At 56.2% G+C, this 25,636-nt stretch overlaps 1 protein-coding gene across 1 annotated transcript in view; it reads right to left on the bottom strand.

The window, feature by feature from the left end:
- Positions 1–5,524: 5,524 nt before the first annotated feature.
- LOC119975837 (zinc-binding protein A33-like) overlaps positions 5,525–25,636 on the bottom strand; it is a 32,207-nt gene continuing 12,095 nt past the window's right edge. The window contains exons 4-6 of the mRNA XM_038815717.1: positions 18,439–18,461; positions 18,226–18,341; positions 5,525–6,258 (exon numbers count right to left, since the gene is read on the bottom strand). Of these exons, the coding sequence (XP_038671645.1) occupies positions 5,702–6,258; positions 18,226–18,341; positions 18,439–18,461 (696 nt within the window). The 3' untranslated portion in view covers positions 5,525–5,701. The remainder of the gene's footprint in view (positions 6,259–18,225; positions 18,342–18,438; positions 18,462–25,636) is intronic.

The raw sequence follows: 25,636 nt of genomic DNA, 5'->3' as shown, positions 1-25,636 counted from the left end.
GGCGGGGTCCGGCGTGGGGGGAAGGGAGGGAGAGCACGAGGATGTTGCAATCCCCAGTGAAAAAACGGGAATGACTGAGGGAGAGGCGGGAAAATGGCAGAAGGAGGCCATTCGGCCCGTCCTGTCTGTACTAGCCCTCCAAACAAGCACCATGTCTTAGTGCTGTTCCCCTGCCTTCTTCCAAACCCCTGCACATTGTTTCCATTCAAATAATCACCTAACGCCCTCCTTAATGTCTGGGTTGAACCTGCCCCCAACACACTTCCAGGCCGCACATTATGGGGAGAATATGTTTGAGGCAACGATCAGCCATGACCTAAATGGATGGTGAAGTACGTCGAGCGGCTCAGTGTCCAACTCCTGTCGCTGGAACAACTTAACACCAATGGCAGGTTGTGAACAATCTCATCACTGCCCATCGCCCACGCTCCCTGTCATAGAATTTACAGTACAGAAGGAGGCCATTCGGCCCCATCAAGTCTGAACCGGCCGTTGGAAAGAGCACCGTACCCGAGCCCACTCCTCCACCCTATCCCCGTAATCCAGTAACCCCACCCCACCTTTCTAGACACTAAGGGAAGCACAGGTAGCATTGTGGATAGCACAATCGCTTCACAGCTCCAGGGTCCCCAGGTTCAATTCCGGCTTGGGTCACGGTGCGGAGTCTGCACATCCTCCCCGTGTGTGCGTGGGTTTCCTCCGGGTGCTCCGGTTTCCTCCCACAGTCCAAAGATGTGCAGGTTAGGTGGATTGGCCATGCTAAATTGCCCTTAGAGTCCAAAATTGCCCTTAGTGTTGGGTGGGGTTACTGGGTTATGGGGATAGGGTGGAGGTGTTAACCTTGGGTAGGGTGCTCTTTCCAGGAGCTGGTGCAGACTCGATGGGCCGAATGGCCTCCTACTGTGCTGTAAATTCTATGATCTAAGTGCAATTTAGCATTGTCAAACCACCTAACCTGCACATCTTTGGACTGTGGGAGGAAACCAAAGCACCTGGAGGAAACCCACGCAGACACGGGGAGAACGTGCAGACTCCGCACAGACAGTGATCCAAGCCGGGAATCGAACCTGGGACCCTGGAGCTGTGAAGCAACTGTGCGAACCACTGTGCTACCGTGCTGCCCGAGGTGTGGTGGGCAAAAGCCATTCGCCAGCAAGTATAGACTTGCCTAAAAATAATGTGGTGCTGAAGATTGTGAGTGCTTCCTGCAGCTAGGTAGCAAACTAACCCCGAAATGCCGTTCACCAGATACATATCATTCATATTCAGTTGTCAAACACGTCAGCACTTTGAAATGCAAACGCATTAGAATTATGTTCCCAACATTGGACGTACCAAACACAGACTACTATGGATTTTTGCCTTCCTGCCATATTGTCTACTTATGTTGCCAAGCACATCCCCTGCCAACAGGAGAGGATGATTCCACCCATTGTTTCGAAGGACATTGAAGCATTGCAATCATCCTTCACCGGGAGAAGAAGAGACAGTTAAGGAAACAACCCCATGTCCGTGTCCATATTTTGGGGAAATATTCTGTTCCTTTGTAAAGAAAGCTGTTTTATACATTGGCTTTCAGACTTTCCTGCTCAAGTAGTTTATAAGTTAACAGACTAGCTTTAGAAATTTGCCATGATGTGGAGATGCCGGCGTTGGACTGGGGTGAGCACAGTAAGAAGTCTTAAAACACCAGGTTAAAGTCCAACAGATTTGTTTTGAATCACTAGCTTTCGGAGCACTGCTCCTTGCTCAGGTGAATTGTTTAGTTACTAAACTTGTGGTCATCAATCTCTGATCTCACACCGTCAAACCAGTAGCTTATGCCCGGTTCAATGTAGAGCAGTGTTTTTCAAAGTTTTTTCCGGGGATCCATTTTTACTAACCGGCCGACCTTCGCGACCCACGCCTCCGACCTTCATGACCCACACCAACCGACCTTCGCGACCCACCATTTTCTCTCACCTTGTTTGCTGCTGGCAAAATATCGCAATCGCACCCAAAGCCCGTGATGTCGACGTTCAGGAGGCGTGACCTGCTCTCTGCCTCCCTTCAGGCAGGAACATTAAATTACAACTTAAAGAAGAATCTTCTCCTGCGTCTCCGATTGCGCAAATTTGCGCGCAACAGGCGGCTTTTAACAATGTCGGCTGCGAGCCACCTTCAAAATGATGGCAGCGCACCCACAATTTTTTATATGGTCGCGTGGTGAATGTAATATATATATATATGATAATTCACACTGTCTTTGTAAGCGCAGTAGCGCTATCCTACCACTAGGGGGAGTAGCTCTGGGAGTACTCAGGAACTTGTACTGGGCTCCACCCTTGGCTCCGCCCACGACTCCTCCCCCTAGTGCAGCTGTATAAATACCCTTGTCCAGAGTCCGCCTGAGTTCACTAAGAGTTCATCAACGGGTAACAGACTGGCTCTGAAGTAAGTCGATTGAAGCCTAGATTCATATCGGAAACACGTGTCTGGTGAATTGATGGTTCCATCAGGTCGCAGCCGTCATTTTGAAGGCCGCTCGCAGCCAGCATTGTTAAAAGCCGGCTATTGTGCGCAAATTTGCGCAATCGAGAACGCCGCGACGGACGGCTACGCAACCCTCCCGTCACCGCCCCGTGGGTCACGACCCCAACTTTGAAAATGCCTGATGTGGAATACAGGAGGGCATCCAGACGCAGCACTGGGCAGAGCTAAAAATGAGGTGTCAGCCTGGTGCACGATAACACAGGACTACTTGCGTGGTGAAGGGCATAAGCAGCAAGTAATAGGCAGAGCTAAGCGATTCCACAACCAACAGATCTGGTCTGTCGCACTCCTGAAACACTTCTAAAAATGGTCTTCAATGACGGGAGAGCACAGCACATCAGTGCAAAAGATAAGGTTGAAGCATTTCCAACTATCTTCAGCCAGACATGCCGAGTGGATAATCCACCTCGGCCACTTCCGGAGGGCCCCAGCATCACAGAAGCCAGTCTTCAGCCAATTCGATCCACTCATCGTGATATCAAGAAACCCTTTGTTGACAAACGAAGGCTCGGGGGACGATTCTGGCCCTGAAATAAATCCCCATCAGTCAGCTTTCCACCAAGCGTGAGGACATGCGGGTGGTATAGAATGTGGAATTTCTGCTTCATCCCTCACATTGTTCACATTGCTTTCATGGCCCACACCTGGTAAACCCTTCACCATATCGCTGTCAGCCTGCTGGAACTCTCTCACTCAATGCACTTGTTTCACAAACATTCACAGCAATGGGCATTCTAGCATCGCTGAACTGAAAAGTAAGATTGTTTTACATTGGCCAATATAACACGGCAAATGGGAGTAGGGTTAAAGGGAGTTGGTTTAGCTCAGTTGACTGGACGGCTGGTTTGTAATGTAGAGCGATGCCAGCAGTGTGGGTTCAACTCCCATATCAGCTATGGTTATTCAGGAAGGTTCAACCTTGCTCCTCGCCTGAAATGTGGTGACCCTCAGGTTAAACCCACCACCAGTCAGCTCTCTCTCAAAAAGGGGAAAGCAGCCTCTGGGACTGCAGCAACTTGTGTTTCTATTCAGTGTCTGAGAACCCTGAGGGGTGGGGAAGCTGACAACTTAACTTCAGTTTCAAATAAAAAAGTTAACCTTCTTCAAAGAATGAGTGCCTTTCAACAGTGATATAAAATAAACTAAATTCACACCACACACATCATTTAAAGGAAAATCCTCTATTTGTTTCATGACTTCAAAGGTCAATTAGCATCTAAAAAATTTCACAGCCACATTGATTGAGAGATAAATATTGACCAGGACACGGGGAGGAACTCTCCCCAACTCAAAATGATTCAGTGGGATCCTATATATCCACCTGAGTAAGCAGGCAGAGTCTTAATTGCCCAACATTCAACATCGTAGCTAATGGGGTGGTTTAGCTCAGTGGGCTAGACAGCTGGTTTGTCAATGCAGAATAAAGCCAGCAGCACGGGTTCAATTCCTGTACCAGCCTCCCCAAACAGGTGCCGGAATGTGGCGACTAGGGGCTTTTCACTGTAACTTCATACTTGTGACAATAAAAGATTATTGTTCAGATATTGAAGAAGTTCATGTCCAAATGCAGCAATCTCCAGGCTTTGTAACAGTTTTTATTCTTCCATTATGGGTTCTGGACATCGCTGGCGAGGTCAGAATTTATTGTCCATCCCTAGTTTCCCTTTGACAAGGTGGTGCTGTGCTGCCGTCTTGAAGCCGCTGCAGTCCATGGGGTGCAGGTACACCCACCGTGCTGTTAGGGAGGGAAATCCAATTTCAAAACCCATTTCCTAATCTGACAAAACTTTTCTGAGGATTTGTTAAACATTTCTACAGGTCTCCCAGTTAATTTCCAACAATTAGCTTTAGTTTGTCCAGGTTTATTTCAATGTAAGTATATGACCATTTTCCCACATGTAACTAACTGTGTAAATATCAGCGAAAAGCGCTACTTCTTGGGTCTTTAATACTTAATGCTCATCAAAATTGATTATAATGGTTACTGGAATGTTGTTTCAGAATTCTTCTGTAATGTACGGAAATTAATGTTAAATGATTAGTTTAGTTAAGTTATAATCAAACAATTAATTGATTAAAATGTGAGTATCGTGTGACTTATCTTAAAAGCTGTCAGTGTTATTTGCAGGGTGCTGTTATATCAATGCAAGGTTTGCAATTGTTCAAGTTTGAACGAGCAATATCCTGTCACTTTGCTGATTATCGCTACTCATGACTATCGTCCATTTTACTGCAAAACTCCGCACAGGCAGTTATCCCAAACCCATGGACACCACCATCTAGAAGACAAGAGCAGCAGATACCTGGGATCACCCCCACCTGGAGGTTCCCCTCCAAGTCACTCCCCATCCTGACTGGGAAATATATCGGCCGTTCCTTCAGTGTCGCCGGGTCCAAATCCTGGAGCTCCCTCCCTAACAGCACGGTGGGTGTACCTACACCTCAGGGACTGCTGCGGCTTCAAGGTGGGATTTTCACAGTAACTTCATTTAATTGTGACAATAAAGATTTTTTTTTTAGTCCAAACTAATGTTTATTTTCCCTCCTTTGTTTCTGATCCAATTCTCTTTCAGTTGTGAAGAAAGGTCCTGCCTGAATTGTCAGATCAGCGGGTGTTTGAGCATTTTTTGTTTTTTTTTATTCCTGCCAGTACCAGGTATCCAGCAGCAGGTGGCGATACTGCGCTGTAAAACTTTACTGATCTTTGTACAGCTCTGATGTGGAGATGCCGGCGTTGGACTGGGGTGAGCACATTTTCCTCTCCACTTTGAGCCGGCAGTTTGCGGTGTCAATGGTAGCCATGATGTGGAGATGCCGGCGTTGGACTGGGGTGAGCACAAGTTCACCTGAAGAAGGAGCCGTGCTCCGAAAGCTCGTGTTTGAAACAAACCTGTTGGACTTTAACCTGGTGTTGTCAGACTTCTTACTTTGTACAGCTCGACATCACCATCGTGTGGCTGCAATTGGCACTACAATGAACGGCAAGCAAAAGTTCAGGATATTAAATTTGGTTTTATTTTAATTCTCTGACATTTCTATTTGTGTTGTTCTTATTTACAGTCTGATTGAGATTTTACAATTTGGAAATTAAATGACTCATTTACTACAACCTGTTGTCAAGAGTGATTTCTGATCCCCGACCCCTGACCTTGTGATGTCAGTGATGATGTCACCACCCCGCGGCCCCGCCCCTTTTCGGGTCCGGATCAGAACCGGAGCAGATTCTCAGAAACTGGTTTACATCCCGAGTCCCAAATAAAGGATAAAGTTTCTCAGTGAATTTATTCCCAGTGAAGGTGTGGAGATGGGACTTGGTGTCCACGTTGTAAAATGAAACTGTCCCAGATTCATAACTGAGATAAACTCCCACCTTCCCGGGGATCTGACCGACAGGGAGAGGGGATTCAGGAGGGAAGTTTATATAAATCTGATCATCAACCCGCCAAATGGTCCAGAATCCAGTCTCTGGGCTCAGGATGAACCCTCTCTTCCTCTCCACAGACTCTGCGGCTACTCCCAGATCCCAGCCCTCATTCCCCGTCACCTCCACCTCCCAGTAATGTCTCCCCGATGTGAATCCCTCTGATCCCAGCACACAGGGCCAGAGTGTAAACCTCTTCCTGGTGTCAGGGAGACGCCTCTGGGTCCCTGTCCATCTCAAACTCTTCAGATCCTCAGACACCTCGAGCCGGGGATTCGCTGTTTCCACATCCAGGGTCACAGAGACTGGGAGAGAAAACAGAAAATTAGAGACACACTGGGGATCCGGGGGGAGATTCACTGGGAATCGGGGGGAGACTCACTGGGGATCAGGGTGAAAGACTCACTGGGGGGGGGGGACTCACTGGGGATCGGGGGGAGAGACTCACTGGGGATCAGGGGAGAGACTCACTGGGGATCGGGGGAGAGACTCACTGGGGATCGGGGGAGAGACTCACTGGGGATCGGGGGAGACTCACTGGGGATCGGGGGAGAGACTCACTGGGGATCGGGGGAGACTCACTGGGGATCGGGGGGGAGACTCACTGGGGATCAGGGGAAGATTTCACCATTTTTGATTTGATTTCCTGTTCCTCAACATCAAAATAAGCCGACCTGATGTGTGTGTGTGTGAGACTGTGTGTGTGTGTGTGTGAGACTGTGTGTGTGTGTGTGTGAGACTGTGTGCGTGTGTGTGTGTGAGAGAGATCATCAAAATAAACTCATCTCTTCTCAAATTTAGAAGAAGATCTCAACACCGAGATATCTCCGTTCTGCTCCGTGGAAACAAATATGGCGGGTTCTCCGCTTCACGACACCGGAAGTGCGATCAGGCGGAGAATCGGCGTAATGCACAAATCGAGGTTTGTGCCCGGCACTGATTCCGACGCCAGGCTCCAGTCCCTCCCTGGCGGTGAAATCAAAGTTTGTGCCCTGCAGCGGGCCCATGTAAAACCCTCATTTACATAGATTTAAATCTAATCAGCGGATTGGACACAGTATGCTCCGCCCTTCCACGATGCTCCGCCCTCTCAGGCAGACGTCACGTGGGTGTGAATTAGTGCAAATATTTACAAACGGGGACTGGGCTCCATGGCTGCTGGGGGGCAGAGAGAGGGTAATAAACTCTCAAAAAGCCTCAATAATTGTCCAACAACAGCCCTGGGGGGGCTGCCTGGGCCGGGGGGAGTAACGGGGAGCGACTTGGTGACAGGTCTGTGCACTCGGGGTGTCCCCCTCGGGATCGGGGTGGCCTGGCTCAGACCCCCATTGCTGCAGTCTGGGTTTTAAACACACCCCTTTGCTGCTTCTCACAGGCCCCTGGCTGCTCACTCTGCTGACTGCTCACTGTGTCCTGGAAATGTTCACAGAGCCTCTGGTCATTTGGGAGCCCACCCAGGCCGCCCCTCTGGAAAGCCTCAGACCCCGGCTGAGCCATCACCAGGATGGGCGTGGCCAAGCTCAATCAGTCACACACCAGGTGCTGCCACTCCTCAGTTCCCTCATCAGAAGCTCAGCCCCACTGCAGGGGAAGCAGGGGAATAGCAGAGCTCACCCCAAACAAAGGGCACATGCACCGTGGCCTTTGGCACCCTCCCTGGCACACTGCCCCTCTCAGGGCAGAGGCTTCACCAGTCACACTATCAGCCAGCCCACCCCTCAGGACCACCAGCTGTCTCCAAGCCCTGCCTGCCCACCGCGCCCCTGCTCCCATCCACCCTGCCCCCGGACAGGTTGTAACAACCTGTGTGTCACACCCAGGACCCACATCACATTGCAGCTAAGCTCCCAGCAGACACACACTTCCCTGCCTCACCCCCATCTGTAGGACCTGCCCACACACAAGCCTCTAAGCATGGAGGCGATTGGTGGCACACGGTGACCCTCTCCACCCCACAACCAGGTGCCACCCTGCTGGTGGGATAACACACGGCCCACCCAGTGAGGAGACCCACAGTAAACCCCACTGGAGGAAACAGGACACGGGCCAGAGAGCCTGTCGCTGACACGGGTTTCGTCACCCACCGGTCCCCCTGTCGACAGGGATGGTCGGTGAGGATAGAGTCTCCCTACATCACAGGCCCGGTGCCCCTCACTGATGGGGACAGGGGTGCAGTGCGGACGGAAACATATCAGGGGGAGCGGCTGAGGGGTGGGGGTGGGGTTTGTGGGGACATGTGGAGGGTGGAGCTGAAGTACAACTCAGGGTCACCGTGTAGCCTGTTGGATCGGGATGGGTTTGGGAATACTCATCGTGCAAACATGTCTTCTCTATTCCCCCCTGCGGAGTATGAATTTTGGAGCGGAGCCAGGAATGCTCGCTATCTACCTGGCCACAGCTGCCGTTACGGACACACGGAGGCTGGAGGCACAGGGCCTGCTCAGGGAGGCTCCTGCACAAGAGGAGCCGGCCCCAGAAGAGCAGGGCCCAGCCGGTGAGGCTCGAGTGCCGGCCGTACAACAGGCCGAGGAGGAGGTGTGAAGGAGGCGCCGCATCAGGGCACGTGTTTACCATCGGCGCCTGTCCTTCGAGGAGCTGCCGGACCGCCTGTGCCGCCGAAGACATCGGCTAACCAGTGAGACCAGGTGCCACCTGTGCCAGGCGGTGGTGCAGCTGGCACCGCTGGGGTTTGGAGGAGGCCACCCGCTCCCGGTGGCCGTCACGGTGACGGTCGCCCTGAACCTCTCTGTCTCTGGGGCTTTCCAGGGGCCGAGCGGGGACCTGTCTGGGATCTCGCAGACATCGGCTCACAGGTACATCCGCGCGGTGACGGATGCCCTATGCACCCGGGCAGCGGACTATATAACCTTCAGTCTGGACCAGGCACACCAGGATGCCCGGGCAGCAGGATTTCCCTCCATCGCTGGCATGCCCCAGTTCCAGGGGGTGATCGATGGTACGCATGTCCCCCTACAAGTACCGGATCATCAGGGGGGCCCTTCATCAATAGGAAGGGCTTCCACTCCCTGAATGTGCAGTTGGTGTGTGACCACCAGCTGGACATCACACATGTCTGCCCCCGATACCCAGGCAGCAGGCACGACGCTTATATCCTGGCGCACTCGTCGGTTCCCGGCTCCTTTGAGGTGCTCCCTCAGGTGAGCGGTTGGCTCTTTGGCGACAAGGGTTAACTGCTGAGGTCATGGCGCTGAGGTATCAGCGGGTCTTGTCCACGGGACGGAGGATGATGACGACTCGCTGAGAGATGAGCTCTGGATCTCCTCATCGTTTGACACAGTCTGACTCCTGCCTTTTGGATCACATTCCACTGTCCGCCCAGGTCATCCCTGCATGTGTGCCGGCCAATCCATCTCACAGGCCCATATAGCTTGTGGGGAGGGGGTTTGGGGAGATAGTGAGTGGTAACGGCTCACTCACTGGGTAAGCTGACATACACGGCGGCCTCACACTTCTGGCCCCGTTTCCTGCCACCTCTCACTGAGGGTGACCCCAGGTTCAAGTGTCCTGGGGCCCTGCCCCTGCCATACATTCCAGAAGCTCGATACCTGTCCGGGCTACAGCTGCTTCCTGGGATCGGGCAGCCCTCCGACCGCCCGCTCCCTCGGGAGTCCCTGCCTCCACCTGATGTGCTGCAGCCTGTGTGAAGGGAGCATCAGAAGGTGACCCAGGAGCCTCTTCACTAAAATGCCCCCCGAGGTGATAGTCTCTGTGATGGTGGAGGGTGCAGGTGACAGCAGTGACGATAAGTCGGTGACTTCCCCGGACTGGTGCCCCGGGGTGTTTTGGGGCTGTGGCTGGGGGTCAGCGACCCCGGACGGCCCGGCCTCGGCTGATGGTGATCCCGCAAGACAAAAGACAAGAGACACGGTGAGATCTTGGGAAGGAGAGGTCTGTGGGAGAGGGGGTCACTCAGTTGCTGTTGGGACATCAGCTTTGCATTGGGCTCTCACTTGGTTACCACATGCCGACCTCTGTTTCTGAGACGGCCCTTTCCTCTGCCTCGCCCGCGAGCTCCATCGCCTTCTGTTCCCCGGGGGTTTGCACTCTCAGGTCTGGGATGCCCCCGCCGGTTTTCTGCCGCTCCCGGTGATTGTGGGTCACCTTGTCCTCGGGAACACATAAAGGACATGGTGAGACGCATGGAGGTGAGTTCTACGGGAGGCCTGTAGCTGGTGGCATGTGTGTGCCAGGCACCAGGCCAAAGAGGACAATACAGGTGTTGGGGTTTGGTGCAGGGTGGGGTGTGAGGGAGATGCAGGCAGGTGGGTTGTGAGGAGTGAGGGACAGGAGTGATGCCAGGGACACAGAGGTGGTGACTTACCCGAGCTGCCCTCAGGAGATCGTTCATCGTTTTTCGGCACTGGGCCCCAGTCCTCCTGGTGAGGTTGGCAGCACTGACCATCTCTGCCACCTCCTCCCAGGCCCTGTTGATGATGGTGGGCTTGGGTCTGCTGCCCACCCTGGGGAAGAGGGTGTCCTGCCTCTGCTCCACCACATCCAGCATGCGATTGGCCACTGACTCAGAAAGTCTGGGGGCAGGTCTCCGTGGAGCCACCTTCTTGGCTGGAATGGGAGTGTTTGGGGAGTGGAGCGTTTATAAACAGCTCCAGCTTGTCAGGCTCTCCAGCGCTAATTCAGGCCCCAGCGAATCAGACACCAGCGGGAATGGGAATTGCTCTGATTCCCGTGGGAAGAGCACTGGCTCATTTGCATGTCCTGACTCGCTTCCTGAATAGCGCCCCCAAGGGAACGGGAAGAGCCGCAATTCAGTCCCCACGGCAACACTCAGGGCGCGATCCAATAGCCACGCTGCGCCCGAAAAGCAGCTCGCCGCGGCTCAGCGTGGACGATAAAAGCCAGGAGACCCCGCTCTCGGGATCTACCCAGCTCACAACGTCCCGTGACATCTAACGTGATCTCTCGAGACGTTGTGATGTGAATCCTGCCCATTGTGGGCGGGGTCACTTTGCAGAAATTGACATATTAAAGCGAGGCAGCTGGTCTCACTTTAATATGCAGATTCCTCAGTTTCCCGAGGTGTGGGATCAATCTCCCTTCCCCTCGGAGACCTCGGGCGGGCGCCGTTCGGTACTGATTCCCGCAAACAGGTACCAGGCAGAACGGCATCGTGGGGGTCTCCCAGGGGATCAGAGGCTCCCAGGAGCACGCCCACTGGGCAGGGTACCTGTCACGATATGCAAACATGCAGATAATGATATACAGACTGAAGGATCTCAATAAGAATATAATGTGGGAACACTACCCCATCCCGAAGCGGGAGGAACTCACCAGTCAGATGGCACACGCACGTTCTTTCACCAAGTTAGATGCGTCACATGGATTTTGGCAAATCCAGCTGGATGTGTCCAGCAGAAGGCTCTGCACCTTCAACACACCGTTTGGCAGATACTGCTATAACCGCATGCCGTTTGGCATTGTCTCGGCATCAGAGATCTTCCATCGCATCATGGAGCAGATGGTGGAGGGTATTGAAGGGGTTCGTGTGTACTTGGATGACATCATCATATGGTCCACGACCCCTGAAGAGTATGTTTCCCGTCTTCAGCAGGTATTCCGCCGTGTCCATGCCAATGGCCTGAAGCTGAACAGGTCCAAATGTTGCTTTGACATGTCGACACTCAAGTTCCGAGGTGACCAGATCTCTCAGCAGGGCGTGCGCCCGGACACAGACAAGGTCAAGGCCATCAAAGCCATGAAGGTCCCTGAAGACAAGAAGGCGGTGTTGCGCTTCCTGGGCATGGTCAATTTTCTGGGCAAGTTCATCCAAAACATGGCCTCACACACCATGGCCCTACGAAACCTGGTGAAAAAGTCCACTGCCTTTGAGTGGAAGGCAGCACATCAGGCAGAGTGGTTGGAGCTGAAAGCCAAGCTCACCACTGCACCCGTTTTGCCATTTTCCGACCCAGACAGGGAGACGAAGATCTCGACAGATGCGAGCCAGGATGGCATCGGTACGGTGCTGCTTCAACACGATGACCCTTCATCCTGGGCACCGGTAGCCTGTGCATCGAGGGCCATGACGCCCACCAAAACAAGGTATGTGCAAATAGAGAAGGAATGCCTGGGTCTTCTCACTGGCAATCTCAAGTTTCACGACTATGTCTACGGCCTGCAGACATTCACTGTCGAGACGGATCATAGGCCTCTGGTCCACATTATCCACAAGGACCTGAACGACATGACGCCTCGGTTGCAGCGCATCCTCCTTAAATTCAGAAGGTACGACTTTGACTTAGTGTACATTCCTGGCAAGGACTCATCATTGCCGATACATTGTCCCCCTCCCTCACATTGCCTAGTGAACCACTGGAAATCATCCGGCAGATTGAATCACAGGTGCAGCTTTGTGCTAGCACCCTCCCGGCGTCTGATGAGAAGGTGGTTCGTATCCGCGAGGAGACAGCCAAAGACCCCCTCTTGGAGCGTGTCATGCACCACCTCGCCAATGGCTGGCAGAAAGGGCAGTGTCCTCAATTTTACAATGTAAAGGATGACCTGACGGTGAGTGATGGTATCCTCCTCAAGCTGGACCGGATTGTCATTCCACTCAGTCTCCAGAGCTTGGTGCTCTGCCAAATCCATGAGGGACACCTGGGTGTCGAGAAGTGCAGATGCAGAGCCGGACAGGCAGTCTACTGGCCCGGTATTAGCCAGGACATCTCAAACATGGTCCTCAACTGTGCGAACTGTCAACACTTCCAGCCAGCACAGAGCAAGGAGACGCTCCAGCAGCATGAAATCTAGACCTCCCTGTGGTCCAAGGTTGGCATCGACCTCTTTCGTGCGAATGGTCGTGACTCCGTTTTGATTATTGACTATTTCTCGAAATACCCTGAAGTCGTGAAGCTCTCAGACCTCACATCACGGACCATCATCAAGGTCTGTAAGGAGACGTTTTCCAGGCATGGTATCCCACACTGTCATGAGTGACAGTGGCCCGTGCTCCAGCAGCCACGAGCGGTCTATGTTGCCAAGTCATACCATTTCAAACATGTAACTTCCAGCCCACAGTATCCGCAGTCCAATGGGAAGGTTGAAAATGGGGTGCACATTGTGAAACAGCTCATCTGCAAGGCCGCGGATTCTGCTTCTGACATCTACCTTGCGCTGCTTGCGTACAGGGCATATCGCCGGCTCAACTCCCAATGAACAGGGACCTGCGGACGACACTTCCAGCCATACACTTGCCCAACCTGGCTCACCTCCCGGTGCTGCAGAAAGTGCAGCAGCTCCGAAACCAGCAAAAGCAGGGCTATGATGCTCATGCCACTGATTTACCCGTGTTATCCCCGGCAGACACTGTCAGGATCAAGATACCGGATGGTGGCTGGTCAGCTCCAGCTGTCGTTATTCGACAGGCAGCGCCCCGCTCGTATGTTGTACGTATGGCTGATGGTTCTGTTGTGAGATGAAACAGACGGGCACTGTGCAAAGTTGCCTGCCCGCAACCGCTTTCTTCTCCATTTCCGTCTGTTGTTTTGCCACCTCCTGATACCTCGAACTACGAGGCCAGCAGTCAGGCTTCTATCCCGCCTGTCAAGGCTCCGTCGTCCCCACCACCACCTCTCCGGTGGTCGACAAGGATCAGACGCAAGCCCCAGAGACGGGACTTATGAACATTTGTTTTGTTTGCTAAATTCTGTTTTCTCACATTAGACAGCTGGCTTCACATGTAAATACGTTCCCATATGCCACGGCTTGTAAAGATGTTAATATATGCCACCACATGTAAGTACGTTCCCATATGCCATAAAAAAAAGGGGAGATGTTGCGATATGCAGGCATGCAGATAATGATAGACAGACAGGCAGCTAATGAACACAGAGAACAGGACATGACCAATCAGCAGGCAGGACACTGAGGGGTGGTATCTCACTGTAAAAGGCACGAGGCACTCACACTCTACCTCTTTCCACTGATGAACATCTCCAGAGTGAGTCAGGGTGTATGTACAGTATCACACCTCCAGCACGTGGCTAAGAGCTAGTCTGGTTCAGTCAGACAGAGTAACCGCACTTAGGTTGGCAGAGAGTCGAACTCATAGAGAACTGTGCTAACTGTGCTACTGGTTCAATAAATCAGATTGAACTCACTTCAGGGTCTGGAGTATCTTTTGGTAAAAGCTGCATCCAGTTGCAGCCTGTGTTATCCCAGAGTACATAACACATCAGTACCCTGACACTGCTGGTGCCACCCAGGCACCCTACCATGACCAGCTTGGCATTGCCAAGGTGCCCAGGTGGCACGGCCAACCTGATTCTCCACAGACAAACCTCTACCTTAATCCTCTCCCTGAATGTATAAAAGTTATTCATCCAGAGTGAGTGCAATGTTTCCTCAAGACAATTGAGAAAATGGGCTTTGCTGACACTTTCAGGAAATGGATTGCAATCCAGTGCTTGTTCCCCAGGACCACAGTGAAGACCAGCTGACTCCATCCCCCTCACCACTCCTCCTCCCTCAACAGGCAGACAAAGCCTCATTCCCAGGCTTCCTGTCCTAATCTTGGCCATGGACATGTCTGGTCCACAAGGTGGAGATGTATCAGGAGGATGAGGATTGTAGAGGAGGAAAGGTTCAGCTGGGAATGGGGGATTTTCCACTTGCTGAAGTTTGTAAAGTATCGATGGGTTCTGGAGACAGAGCTCCATCTGAGAGTTCCTGTATTGGTGATGTTTAGGGAGCTGACAGTTTCAGCTGACCAAGCTGAGAATGATTTTTAGAAAGTGGATGAGGTGCATGAATCTTAGGTGTACTTTACCTGAATGCTCGTAGTATTCGGAATAAAGTAAATGAGTTGATGGCACAAATCATCGTAAATGACTATGATTTAGTGGCCATTACTGAAACATGGTTAAAGGATGGTCACGACTGGGAGTTAAATATCCGAGGGTATCAAACTATTCAGAAGGACAGAGTGGATGGTAAGGGAGGTGGTGTTGCTCTGTTAATTAAGGATGACATCTGGGCAATAGTAAGGGATGACATCGGTGCTATGGAGGATAAGGTTGAATCCATTTGGGTGGAAATCAGGAATAGTAAGGCGAAAAAGTCACTGATAGGAGTAGTCTATCGGCCACCAAATAGTAACGATATGGTGGGGCAGGCAATAAACAAAGAAATAACTGATGCATGTAGAAATGGTACAGCAGTTATCATGGGGGATTTTAATCTACATGTCGATTGGTTTAACCAGGTCGGTCAAGGCAACCTTGAGGAGGAGTTTATAGAATGTTTCCGCGATAGTTTCCTAGAACAGTATGTAATGGAACCTACGAGGGAACAAGCGGTCCTAGATCTTGTCCTGTGTAATGAGACAGGATTGATTCATGATCTCATAGTTAGGGATCCTCTCGGAAGGAGCGATCACAATATGGTGGAATTTAAAATACAGATAGAGGGTGAGAAAGTAAAATCAAATACTAGTGTTTTGTGTTTAAACAAAGGAGATTACAAGGGGATGAGAGAAGAACTAGCTAAGGTAGACTGGGAGCTAAGACTTTATGGTGGAACAGTTGAGGAACAGTGGAAAACCTTCCAAGCGATTTTTCACAGTGCTCAGCAAAGGTTTATACCAACAAAAAGGAAGGACGGAAGAAAGAGGGAAAATTGACTGTGGATATCTAAGGAAATAAGGGAGAGTATCAAATTGAAGGAAAAAGCATATAAAGTGGCAAAGATTGCTGGGAGATTAGAGGACTGGGAAATCTTTAGGGGGCAACAGAAAGCTACTAAAAAAGCGATAAGGAAGAGTAAGATAGAGTATGAGAGTAAACTTGCTCAGAATATAAAAACAGACAGTAAAAGTTTTTACAAATATATAAGACAAAAAAAGAGTGGCTAAGGTAAATATTGGTCCTTTGGAGGATGAGAAGGGAGTTTTAATAATGGGAAATGAGGAAATGGCTGAGGAACTGAACAGGTTTTTTGGGTCGGTCTTCACAGTGGTAGACACAAATAACATGCCAGCGACTGATAGAAATGAGGCTATGACAGGTGAGGACCTTGAGAGGATTGTTATCACTAAGGAGGTAGTGATGGGCAAGCTAATGGGGCTAAAGGTAGACAAGTCTCCTGGCCCTGATGGAATGCATCCCAGAGTGCTAAAAGAGATGGCTAGGGAAATTGCAGATGCACTAGTGATAATTTACCGAAATTCACTAGACTCTGGGGTGGTCCCGGTGGATTGGAAATTAGCAAACGTGACGCCACTGTTTAAAAAAGGAGGTAGGCAGAAAGCAGGAAATTATAGGCCAGTGAGCTTAACTTCGTTAGTAGGGAAGATGCTGGAATCTATCATCAAGGAAGAAATTGCGAGTCATCTGGATAGAAATTGTCCCATAGGGCAGACGCAGCATGGGTTCGTAAAGGGCAGGTCATGCCTAACTAATTTAGTGGAATTTTTTGAGGACATTATCAGTGCAGTAGATAACGGGGAGCCGATGGATGTGGTATATCTGGATTTCCAGAAAGCCTTTGACAAGGTGCCACACAAAAGGTTGCTGCATGAGATAAAGATGCATGGCATTAAGGGTAAAGTAGTAGCGGATAGAGGATTGGTTAATTAATAGAAAGCAAAGAGTGGGGATTAATGGGTGCTTCTCTGGTTGGCGATCAGTAGCTAGTGGTGTCCCTCAGGGATCCGTGTTGGGCCCACAATTGTTCACAATCTACATAGATTTTTTTTTTTTTTAAATTTAGTGTACCCAATCATTTTTCCAATTAAGGGGCAATTTAGAGTGGCCAATCCACCTACCCTGCACATCTTTGGGTTGTGGGGGCGAAACCCACGCAAACACGGGGAGAATGTGCAAACTCCACACGGACAGTGACCCAGGGCCGGGATTCGAACCTGGGACCTCAGCGCCGTGAGGCCGCAGTGCTAACCCACTGCGCCACCATGCTGCCCTACAATCTACATAGATGATTTGGAGTTGGGGACCAAGGGCAATGTGTCCAAGTTTGCAGATGACACTAAGATGAGTGGTAAAGCGAAAAGTGCAGAGGATACTGGAAGCCTGCAGAGGGATTTGGATAGGTTAAGTGAATGGGCTAGGGTCTGGCAGATGGAATACAATGTTGACAAATGTGAGGTTATCCATTTTGGTAGGAATAACAGCAAACGGGATTATTATTTAAACGATAAAATATTAAAGCATGCCGCTGTTCAGAGAGACTTGGGTGTGCTAGTGCATGAGTCACAGAAGGTTGGTTTACAAGTGCAACAGGTGATTAAGAAGGCAAATGGAATTTTGTCCTTCATTGCTAGAGGGATGGAGTTTAAGACTAGGGAGGTTATGTTGCAATTGTATAAGGTGTTAGTGCGGCCACACCTGGAGTATTGTGTTCAGTTTTGGTCTCCTTACTTGAGAAAGGACGTACTGGCGCTGGAGGGTGTGCAGAGGAGATTCACTAGGTTAATCCCAGAGCTGAAGGGGTTGGATTATGAGGAGAGGTTGAGTAGACTGGGACTGTACTCGTTGGAATTTAGAAGGATGAGGGGGGATCTTATAGAAACATTTAAAATTATGAAGGGAATAGATAGGATAGATGCGGGCAGGTTGTTTCCACTGGCGGGTGAAAGCAGAACTAGGGGACATAGCCTCAAAATAAGGGGAAGTAGATTTAGGACTGAGTTTAGGAGGAATTTCTTCACCCAAAGGGTTGTGAATCTATGGAATTCCTTGCCCAGTGAAGCAGTTGAGGCTCCTTCATTACATGTTTTTAAGGTAAAGATAGATAGTTTTTTGAAGAATAAAGGGATTAAGGGTTATGGTGTTCGGGCCGGAAAGTGGAGCTGAGTCCACAAAAGATCAGCCATGATCTCATTGAATGGCGGAGCAGGCTCGAGGGGCCAGATGGCCTACTCCTGCTCCTAGTTCTTATGTTCTTATGTTCTTATGAATCAGACATTAATTCGAATCAGGACCATTTTTATCCTCATTTCTTTATAACAAAGCCCTTAAACATTCTCTCTGCCGACGGATTCTCCGTTGCGCCGGCAGCGCTCCCACGCCCGCGGGTTTCCCAGTGGTGTGGGGTGGCCACAATGGGCAATCCCATTGGCAGGTGGCAGAGACGGAGAATCCCGCTGCCGGTGAGGGCCGCCGCCCAGGAAAAGGGAGCTGGTGGGCCGGAGAATCCCTCCCGGTGTCTGTGATATTTATATGGATAATGATTCAAATATAAGATATAAATCAGGACAGAGGGACTTATCTGAGTTTTACCAGGGTTAATGACATCCAGCATTTCTCTCCAACCTGGGAACGGTAAAGGGCTGTTGAATTTTCCGATGGACAGGACACCATCTGCTAGTGACAGCTTTTTACCCTCATCGCTAATCCTGTAAATATTAAAGAGTTGATTATAAATTGACCATAAACACTTTGCTGAGTAATTTTACCAACTTGCCCTGAGTTTCAGTAAAGTTCATGTCCTACCTCCTCTTCCCAGATGCTTCCTCCTGAAATAAACAAAACACAAATCTGAGTTGACAGAGACGGACTGTCTATATCCAGAAAGCAGAAATGACCCTCACATTGTTACAAGCTGCTGAGAATTGTCAATTCCCATTGCTGCAGACATGGAATAGAAAGAGGATGTTCCACAAAGGATATTGAAGCACAGGAGAAAGTATCAAAAAGATTGACAGCAACTGAGAGGCTTCAACTAACAGCAACTTACTGAAGAAAAGAGAAGACCCGATAGAGATCTTTCAAATGATGAAAGGGATCGGATTTGATAGATTCAATGAAGATATTTCCACTTCTGGAGAATCCAGAAATCGGGATAGAAACATAATATAGTTACAAATAAATCCAATGGGGAGTTCAGGAGAAACTTCTTTCCCGAGAGAGTGATGAGAATGTGGAACTGACTATCACACGGGGTGGAATTTACTCCAGTCTGTCACAGCAGCGAGCATGGTGCCCGGACATAGGGAATCACACGAGAGGACACGGCTCAGTCTGTCGATGGCAGGAAAACCTCCCGGGATTAAGTCAGAGTCGGGAAGAGGTCAATGTACCGGACTAGCGGCAGGAAGTTAATTAGTCTCAATAATGAGTCTGTGAAACCAGTTTAAACCTGATTTCGATTCGACTTCCGGTCGGCGAGCGGAGCGGTCGGAGGGAGAGGGGCTCCTGCAAGCGGCAGAGAGCAGGGAAGGGACCCCCCCCCCCCCCCCGGGCAGGCCTGTCGGCGGAGGATCCTCGGCGGCGGCGACAGAGGGGCTTGGCGGCGACAGAGGGGCTTGGCGGCGGCAGCGTCAGAGGGGCTTGGCGGCAGTGGCGACAGAGGGGCTTGGCGGCGGCAGCGTCAGAGGGGCTTGGCGGCGGCAGCGTCAGAGGGGCTTGGCGGCGGCGGCGGCAGCGACAGAGGGGCTTGGCGGCGGCGGCGTCAGAGGGGCTTGGCGGCAGTGGCGACAGAGGGGCTTGGCGGCGGCGGCGTCAGAGGGGCTTGGCGGCAGCGGCGACAGAGGGGCTTGGCGGCGGCGGCGTCAGAGGGGCTTGGCGGCGGCAGCGACAGAGGGGCTTGGCGGCGGCGGCGGCAGCGACAGAGGGGCTTGGCGGCGGCGGCGACAGAGGGGCTTGGCGGCGGCGGCGACAGAGGGGCTTGGCGGCAGTGGCGACAGAGGGGCTTGGCGGCGGCGGCGACAGAGGGGCTTGGCGGAAGTGGCGACAGAGGGGCTTGGCGGCGGCAGCGTCAGAGGGGCTTGGCGGCAGTGGCGACAGAGGGGCTTGGCGGCGGCGGCGACAGAGGGGCTTGGCGGCGGCGGCGGCAGCGACAGAGGGGCTTGGCGGCGGCGGCGACAGAGGGGCTTGGCAGCGCGGCGGCAGCGACAGAGGGGCTTGGCGGCGGCGGCGACAGAGGGGCTTGGCGGCGGCGGCAGTGGCGACAGAGGGGCTTGGCGGCGGCGGCGACAGAGGGGCTTGGCGGCGGCAGCGACAGAGGGGCTTGGCGGTGGCGGCGACAGAGGGGCTTGGCGGCGGCGGCGGCAGCGACAGAGGGGCTTGGCGGCAGCGACAGAGGGGCTTGGCGGCGGCAGCGACAGAGGGGCTTGGCGGCGGCGGCGACAGAGGGGCTTGGCGGCGGCGGCGACAGAGGGGCTTGGCGGCGGCGGCAGCGGCGGCAGAGGGGCTTGGCGGCGGCGGCGACAGAGGGGCTTGGCGGCGGTGGCAGCGGCAACAGAGGGGCTTGGCGGCGGCGGCGGCAGCGACAGAGGGGCTTGGCGGCGGTGGCAGCGGCGACAGAGGGGCTTGGCGGCAGCGACAGAGGGGCTTGGCGGCGGCAGCGACAGAGGGGCTTGGCGGCGGCAGCGACAGAGGGGCTTGGCGGCGGCGGCGACAGAGGGGCTTGGCGGCGGCGGCAGCGGCGACAGAGGGGCTTGGCGGCGGCAGCGACAGAGGGGCTTGGCGGCGGCAGCGACAGAGGGGCTTGGCGGCGGCAGCGACAGAGGGGCTTGGCGGCGGCGGCGACAGAGGGGCTTGGCGGCGGCGGCAGCGGCGACAGAGGGGCTTGGCGGCGGCGGCGACAGAGGGGCTTGGCGGCGGTGGCAGCGGCGACAGAGCGGCGACAGAGGGGGTGGGCGGCAGCGGCGACAGAGGGGCTTGGCGGCGGCGGCGGCGACAGAGGGGCTTGGCGGCGGCGGCGACAGAGGGGCTTGGCGGCGACAGAGGGGCTTGGCGGCGGCGGCGACAGAGGGGCTTGGCGGCGGTGGCAGCGGCGACAGAGGGGCTTGGCGGCGGCGGCGACAGAGGGGCTTGGCGGCGACAGAGGGGCTTGGCGGCGGCAGAGGGGCTTGGCGGCAGCGCGACAGAGGGGCTTGGCGGCGGCGGCAGCGGCGACAGAGGGGCTTGGCGGCAGCGGCGACAGAGGGGCTTGGCGGCGGCGGCAGCGGCGACAGAGGGGCTTGGCGGCGGCGGCGGCAGCGACAGAGGGGCTTGGCGGCGGCGGCGGCAGCGACAGAGGGGCTTGGCGGCGGCAGCGACAGAGGGGCTTGGCGGCGGCGGCGGCAGCGACAGAGGGGCTTGGCGGCAGCGACAGAGGGGCTTGGCGGCGGCAGCGACAGAGGGGCTTGGCGGCGGCGGCGACAGAGGGGCTTGGCGGCGGCGGCGACAGAGGGGCTTGGCGGCGGCGGCAGCGGCGGCAGAGGGGCTTGGCGGCGGCGGCGACAGAGGGGCTTGGCGGCGGTGGCAGCGGCAACAGAGGGGCTTGGCGGCGGCGGCGGCAGCGACAGAGGGGCTTGGCGGCGGTGGCAGCGGCGACAGAGGGGCTTGGCGGCAGCGACAGAGGGGCTTGGCGGCGGCAGCGACAGAGGGGCTTGGCGGCGGCAGCGACAGAGGGGCTTGGCGGCGGCGGCGACAGAGGGGCTTGGCGGCGGCGGCAGCGGCGACAGAGGGGCTTGGCGGCGGCAGCGACAGAGGGGCTTGGCGGCGGCAGCGACAGAGGGGCTTGGCGGCGGCAGCGACAGAGGGGCTTGGCGGCGGCGGCGACAGAGGGGCTTGGCGGCGGCGGCAGCGGCGACAGAGGGGCTTGGCGGCGGCGGCGACAGAGGGGCTTGGCGGCGGTGGCAGCGGCGACAGAGCGGCGACAGAGGGGCTTGGCGGCAGCGGCGACAGAGGGGCTTGGCGGCGGCGGCGGCGACAGAGGGGCTTGGCGGCGGCGGCGACAGGGGGGCTTGGCGGCGACAGAGGGGCTTGGCGGCGGCGGCGACAGAGGGGCTTGGCGGCGGTGGCAGCGGCGACAGAGGGGCTTGGCGGCGGCGGCGACAGAGGGGCTTGGCGGCGACAGAGGGGCTTGGCGGCGGCAGAGGGGCTTGGCGGCAGCGCGACAGAGGGGCTTGGCGGCGGCGGCAGCGGCGACAGAGGGGCTTGGCGGCAGCAGAGGGGCTTGGCGGCGGCGGCGGCGGCGACAGAGGGGCTTGGCGGCGGCGGCGGCAGCGACAGAGGGGCTTGGCGGCGGCGGCGGCAGCGACAGAGGGGCTTGGCGGCGGCAGCGACAGAGGGGCTTGGCGGCGGCGGCGGCAGCGACAGAGGGGCTTGGCGGCGGCAGCGACAGAGGGGCTTGGCGGCGGCGGCGACAGAGGGGCTTGGCGGCGACAGAGGGGCTTGGCGGCGGCGGCGACAGAGGGGCTTGGCGGCGGCGGCAGCGGCGACAGAGGGGCTTGGCGGCGGCGGCGGCAGCGACAGAGGGGCTTGGCGGCGGCGGCGGCAGCGACAGAGGGGCTTGGCGGCGGCAGCGACAGAGGGGCTTGGCGGCGGCGGCGACAGATGGGCTTGGCGGCGGCGGCAGCGGCGACAGAGGGGCTTGGCGGCGGCGGCGACAGAGGGGCTTGGCGGCGGTGGCAGCGGCGACAGAGGGGCTTGGCGGCGGCGGCGACAGAGGGGCTTGGCGGTGGTGGCAGCGGCGACAGAGGGGCTTGGCGGCGGCGGCAGCGGCGACAGAGGGGCTTGGCGGCGACAGAGGGGCTTGGCGGCGACAGAGGGGCTTGGCGGCAGCGGCGACAGAGGGGCTTGGCGGCGACAGAGGGGCTTGGCGGCGACAGAGGGGCTTGGCGGCGACAGAGGGGCTTGGCGGCGACAGAGGGGCTTGGCGGCGACAGAGGGGCTTGGCGGCGGCGGCAGCGGTGACAGAGGGGCTTGGCAGCGACAGAGGGGCTTGGCGGCAGCGGCGACAGAGGGGCTTGGCGGCAGCGGCGACAGAGGGGCTTGGCGGCGGCTGCGACAGAGGGGCTTGGCGGCAGCGGCGGCAGCAGAGGGGCTTGGCGGCGACAGAGGGGCTTGGCGGCAGCGGCGGCGACAGAGGGGCTTGGCGGCGACAGAGGGGCTTGGCGGCGGCGGCGACAGAGGGGCTTGGCGGCGGCGGCGACAGAGGGGCTTGGCAGCAGCGGCGGCGGCGACAGAGGGGCTTGGCGGCAGCAGAGGGGCTTGGCGGCAGCGGCGGCGACAGAGGGGCTTGGCGGCAGCGGCGGCGGCGACAGAGGGGCTTGGCGGCAGCAGAGGGGCTTGGCGGCAGCGGCGGCGGCAGAGGGGCTTGGCGGCAGCAGAGGGGCTTGGCGGCAGCGGCGGCGGCAGAGGGGCTTGGCGGCAGCGGCGGCAGCAGAGGGGCTTGGCGGCAGCGGCGGCGGCAGAGGGGCTTGGCGGCAGCGGCGGCAGCAGAGGGGCTTGGCGGCAGCGGCGGCGACAGAGGGGCTTGGCGGCAGCGGCGGCGACAGAGGGGCTTGGCGGCAGCGGCGGCAGCAGAGGGGCTTGGCGGCAGCGGCGGCGACAGAGGGGCTTGGCGGCAGCGGCGGCAGCAGAGGGGCTTGGCGGCAGCGGCGGCAGCAGAGGGGCTTGGCGGCAGCGGCGGCAGCAGAGGGGCTTGGCGGCAGCGGCGACAGAGGGGCTTGGCGGCAGCGGCGACAGAGGGGCTTGGCGGCAGCGGCGGCAGCAGAGGGGCTTGGCGGCAGCGGCGACAGAGGGGCTTGGCGGCGGCGGCAGCAGAGGGGCTTGGCGGCAGCGGCGGCAGCAGAGGGGCTTGGCGGCAGCGGCGGCAGCAGAGGGGCTTGGCGGCAGCGGCGGCAGCAGAGGGGCTTGGCGGCAGCGGCGGCAGCAGAGGGGCTTGGCGGCAGCGGCGGCGACAGAGGGGCTTGGCGGCGGCGGCAGCAGAGGGGCTTGGCGGCAGCGGCGGCAGCAGAGGGGCTTGGCGGCAGCGGCGGCGGCAGAGGGGCTTGGCGGCAGCGGCGGCGGCAGAGGGGCTTGGCGGCAGCGGCGGCAGCAGAGGGGCTTGGCGGCAGCGGCGGCGGCAGAGGGGCTTGGCGGCAGCGGCGGCAGCAGAGGGGCTTGGCGGCAGCGGCGGCGGTAGAGGGGCTTGGCGGCAGCGGCGGCGGCAGAGGGGCTTGGCGGCAGCGGCGGCAGCAGAGGGGCTTGGCGGCGGCGGCAGCAGAGGGGCTTGGCGGCGGCGGCGACAGAGGGGCTTGGCGGCGGCGGCGGCGACAGAGGGGCTTGGCGGCAGCGGCGGCAGCAGAGGGTCTTGGCGGCAGCGGCGGCGACAGAGGGGCTTGGCGGCGGCGGCGGCAGCAGAGGGTCTTGGCGGCAGCGGCGGCGACAGAGGGGCTTGGCGGCAGCGACAGAGGGGCTTGGCGGCAGCGGCGGCGACAGAGGGGCTTGGCGGCAGCGGCGGCAGCAGAGGGTCTTGGCGGCAGCGGCGGCGACAGAGGGGCTTGGCGGCGGCGGCGGCAGCAGAGGGGCAGCGGCAGCGGCAGGTCCAACCCCCCCCCCCCCCCCAACGCAGGCCAAGAGCGGTGCGGCAGGGACCGAAGGGGGGCCCAGCCGGCGGCAGTGACCAGGAGGACGCGGGGTGCGAAGTGCGGCAGCGGGGACCGGCCCAACGCCCCCCCCCAAACGGCAGCGACCACCACGTGGCAAGAACAAAGGGACTGGGCAAAAGCCTCTCTCTCTCTCTCTCTCTCTCTCTCCTGGGTGAGTGAGGAGAAAGGAAGGGGGAGAGAAAACAAAAAAGGACTTTTATTTCTTTTTTTAAAAAAACCCAAAAGAAAACTGTTAAAGAGAGAGGATGGGGTATATATACTATTTTCTCTCTTTTTACACTCGCTCCCAGCAAAAGTAAGTCCATCTGAGAGGAGTTGCATAAAAGCGGGGAGGAGGAGAGAAAATAATTAAGAAATAAATAAATAAAATAAAGGGGTAAAGGAAAGAGGGGAGGGGGAAATTAAAAAAAAAAAAATAATAATAATAATAAATAAAATAAAAATAGGGTGCGGAAAAGGGGGGAAAAGAAAAACAAGGGGAGAAGAAAAGATGAAAGGGAAGGGGGAGAAAAAAATGCCAGAAGGGAGCCAAGGGAAAGGGGGCATCAGAAGCAGACGGGACAAAGGGCAAGTTAGCTCGGGCGAACGAATCAGCACACGAAGCGGCGGGACGGATGTATCGCCGCATCAAAAAGAGCTGGACAGACAGGTACCCTCTCCCCTGGGGTTGGAGGGGGGCGTGAATTGGAAGGCAGCTTTTGCCGGGGTGGTGAGGGAGCAGCTGCAGGCAATCAAGGCAGAGTTGAAAGCGGACGCAGAGGCCGCAGCACAGGCAGCAGTGACCAGGGCCATGTCAGGGGTGCAGCAGGCTCTGACCAGATTGGAGGAGAAAGTGGATGCCCAAGGGGAGAAACTGGAAGTCCAAGGGGAGAAGCTGGAAGCCCATGAGGCAACCATTTAAGAGCTGGAGAAAGCAGCGACCGACATGAGCGACCGGGTCACGGCCCTGGAGAGGGAAGTGGCGAGACTGGGTGCAACACAGGGGAGCCTGAAGGGCAGGGTAGACGACCAGGAAAAAAGCTCGAGAAGGCAAAATGTTAAGATAGTGGGCCTGCCAGAGGGGATCGAGGGCAGAAACCCCACAACATTCGTGGCTGCGTTGCTGGGCTCCTTAGTGGGGGGGGGACACTTTTCCCACCCCACCGGAAATGGACAGAGCTCATCGGTCGCTGCGCCCGAAGCCTAAGGCAGGGGAACAACCGAGAGCAGTCATAGCCAAACTGCACCGGTACCGGGATAGGGAGACAATCATGCGCTGGGCCAAGGAAAATAGAGCCTGCAAATGGGAAGGGCACGCCATCCGAGTCTACGAGGATCTTGGAGCGGAC

Source organism: Scyliorhinus canicula, chromosome 13 (assembly GCF_902713615.1).
Source record: "Scyliorhinus canicula chromosome 13, sScyCan1.1, whole genome shotgun sequence".
NCBI lineage: Eukaryota > Metazoa > Chordata > Chondrichthyes > Carcharhiniformes > Scyliorhinidae > Scyliorhinus > Scyliorhinus canicula.
The sequence above is the reverse complement of the archived record's forward strand: the minus strand, read 5'-3'. Positions and strand labels throughout refer to the sequence as shown.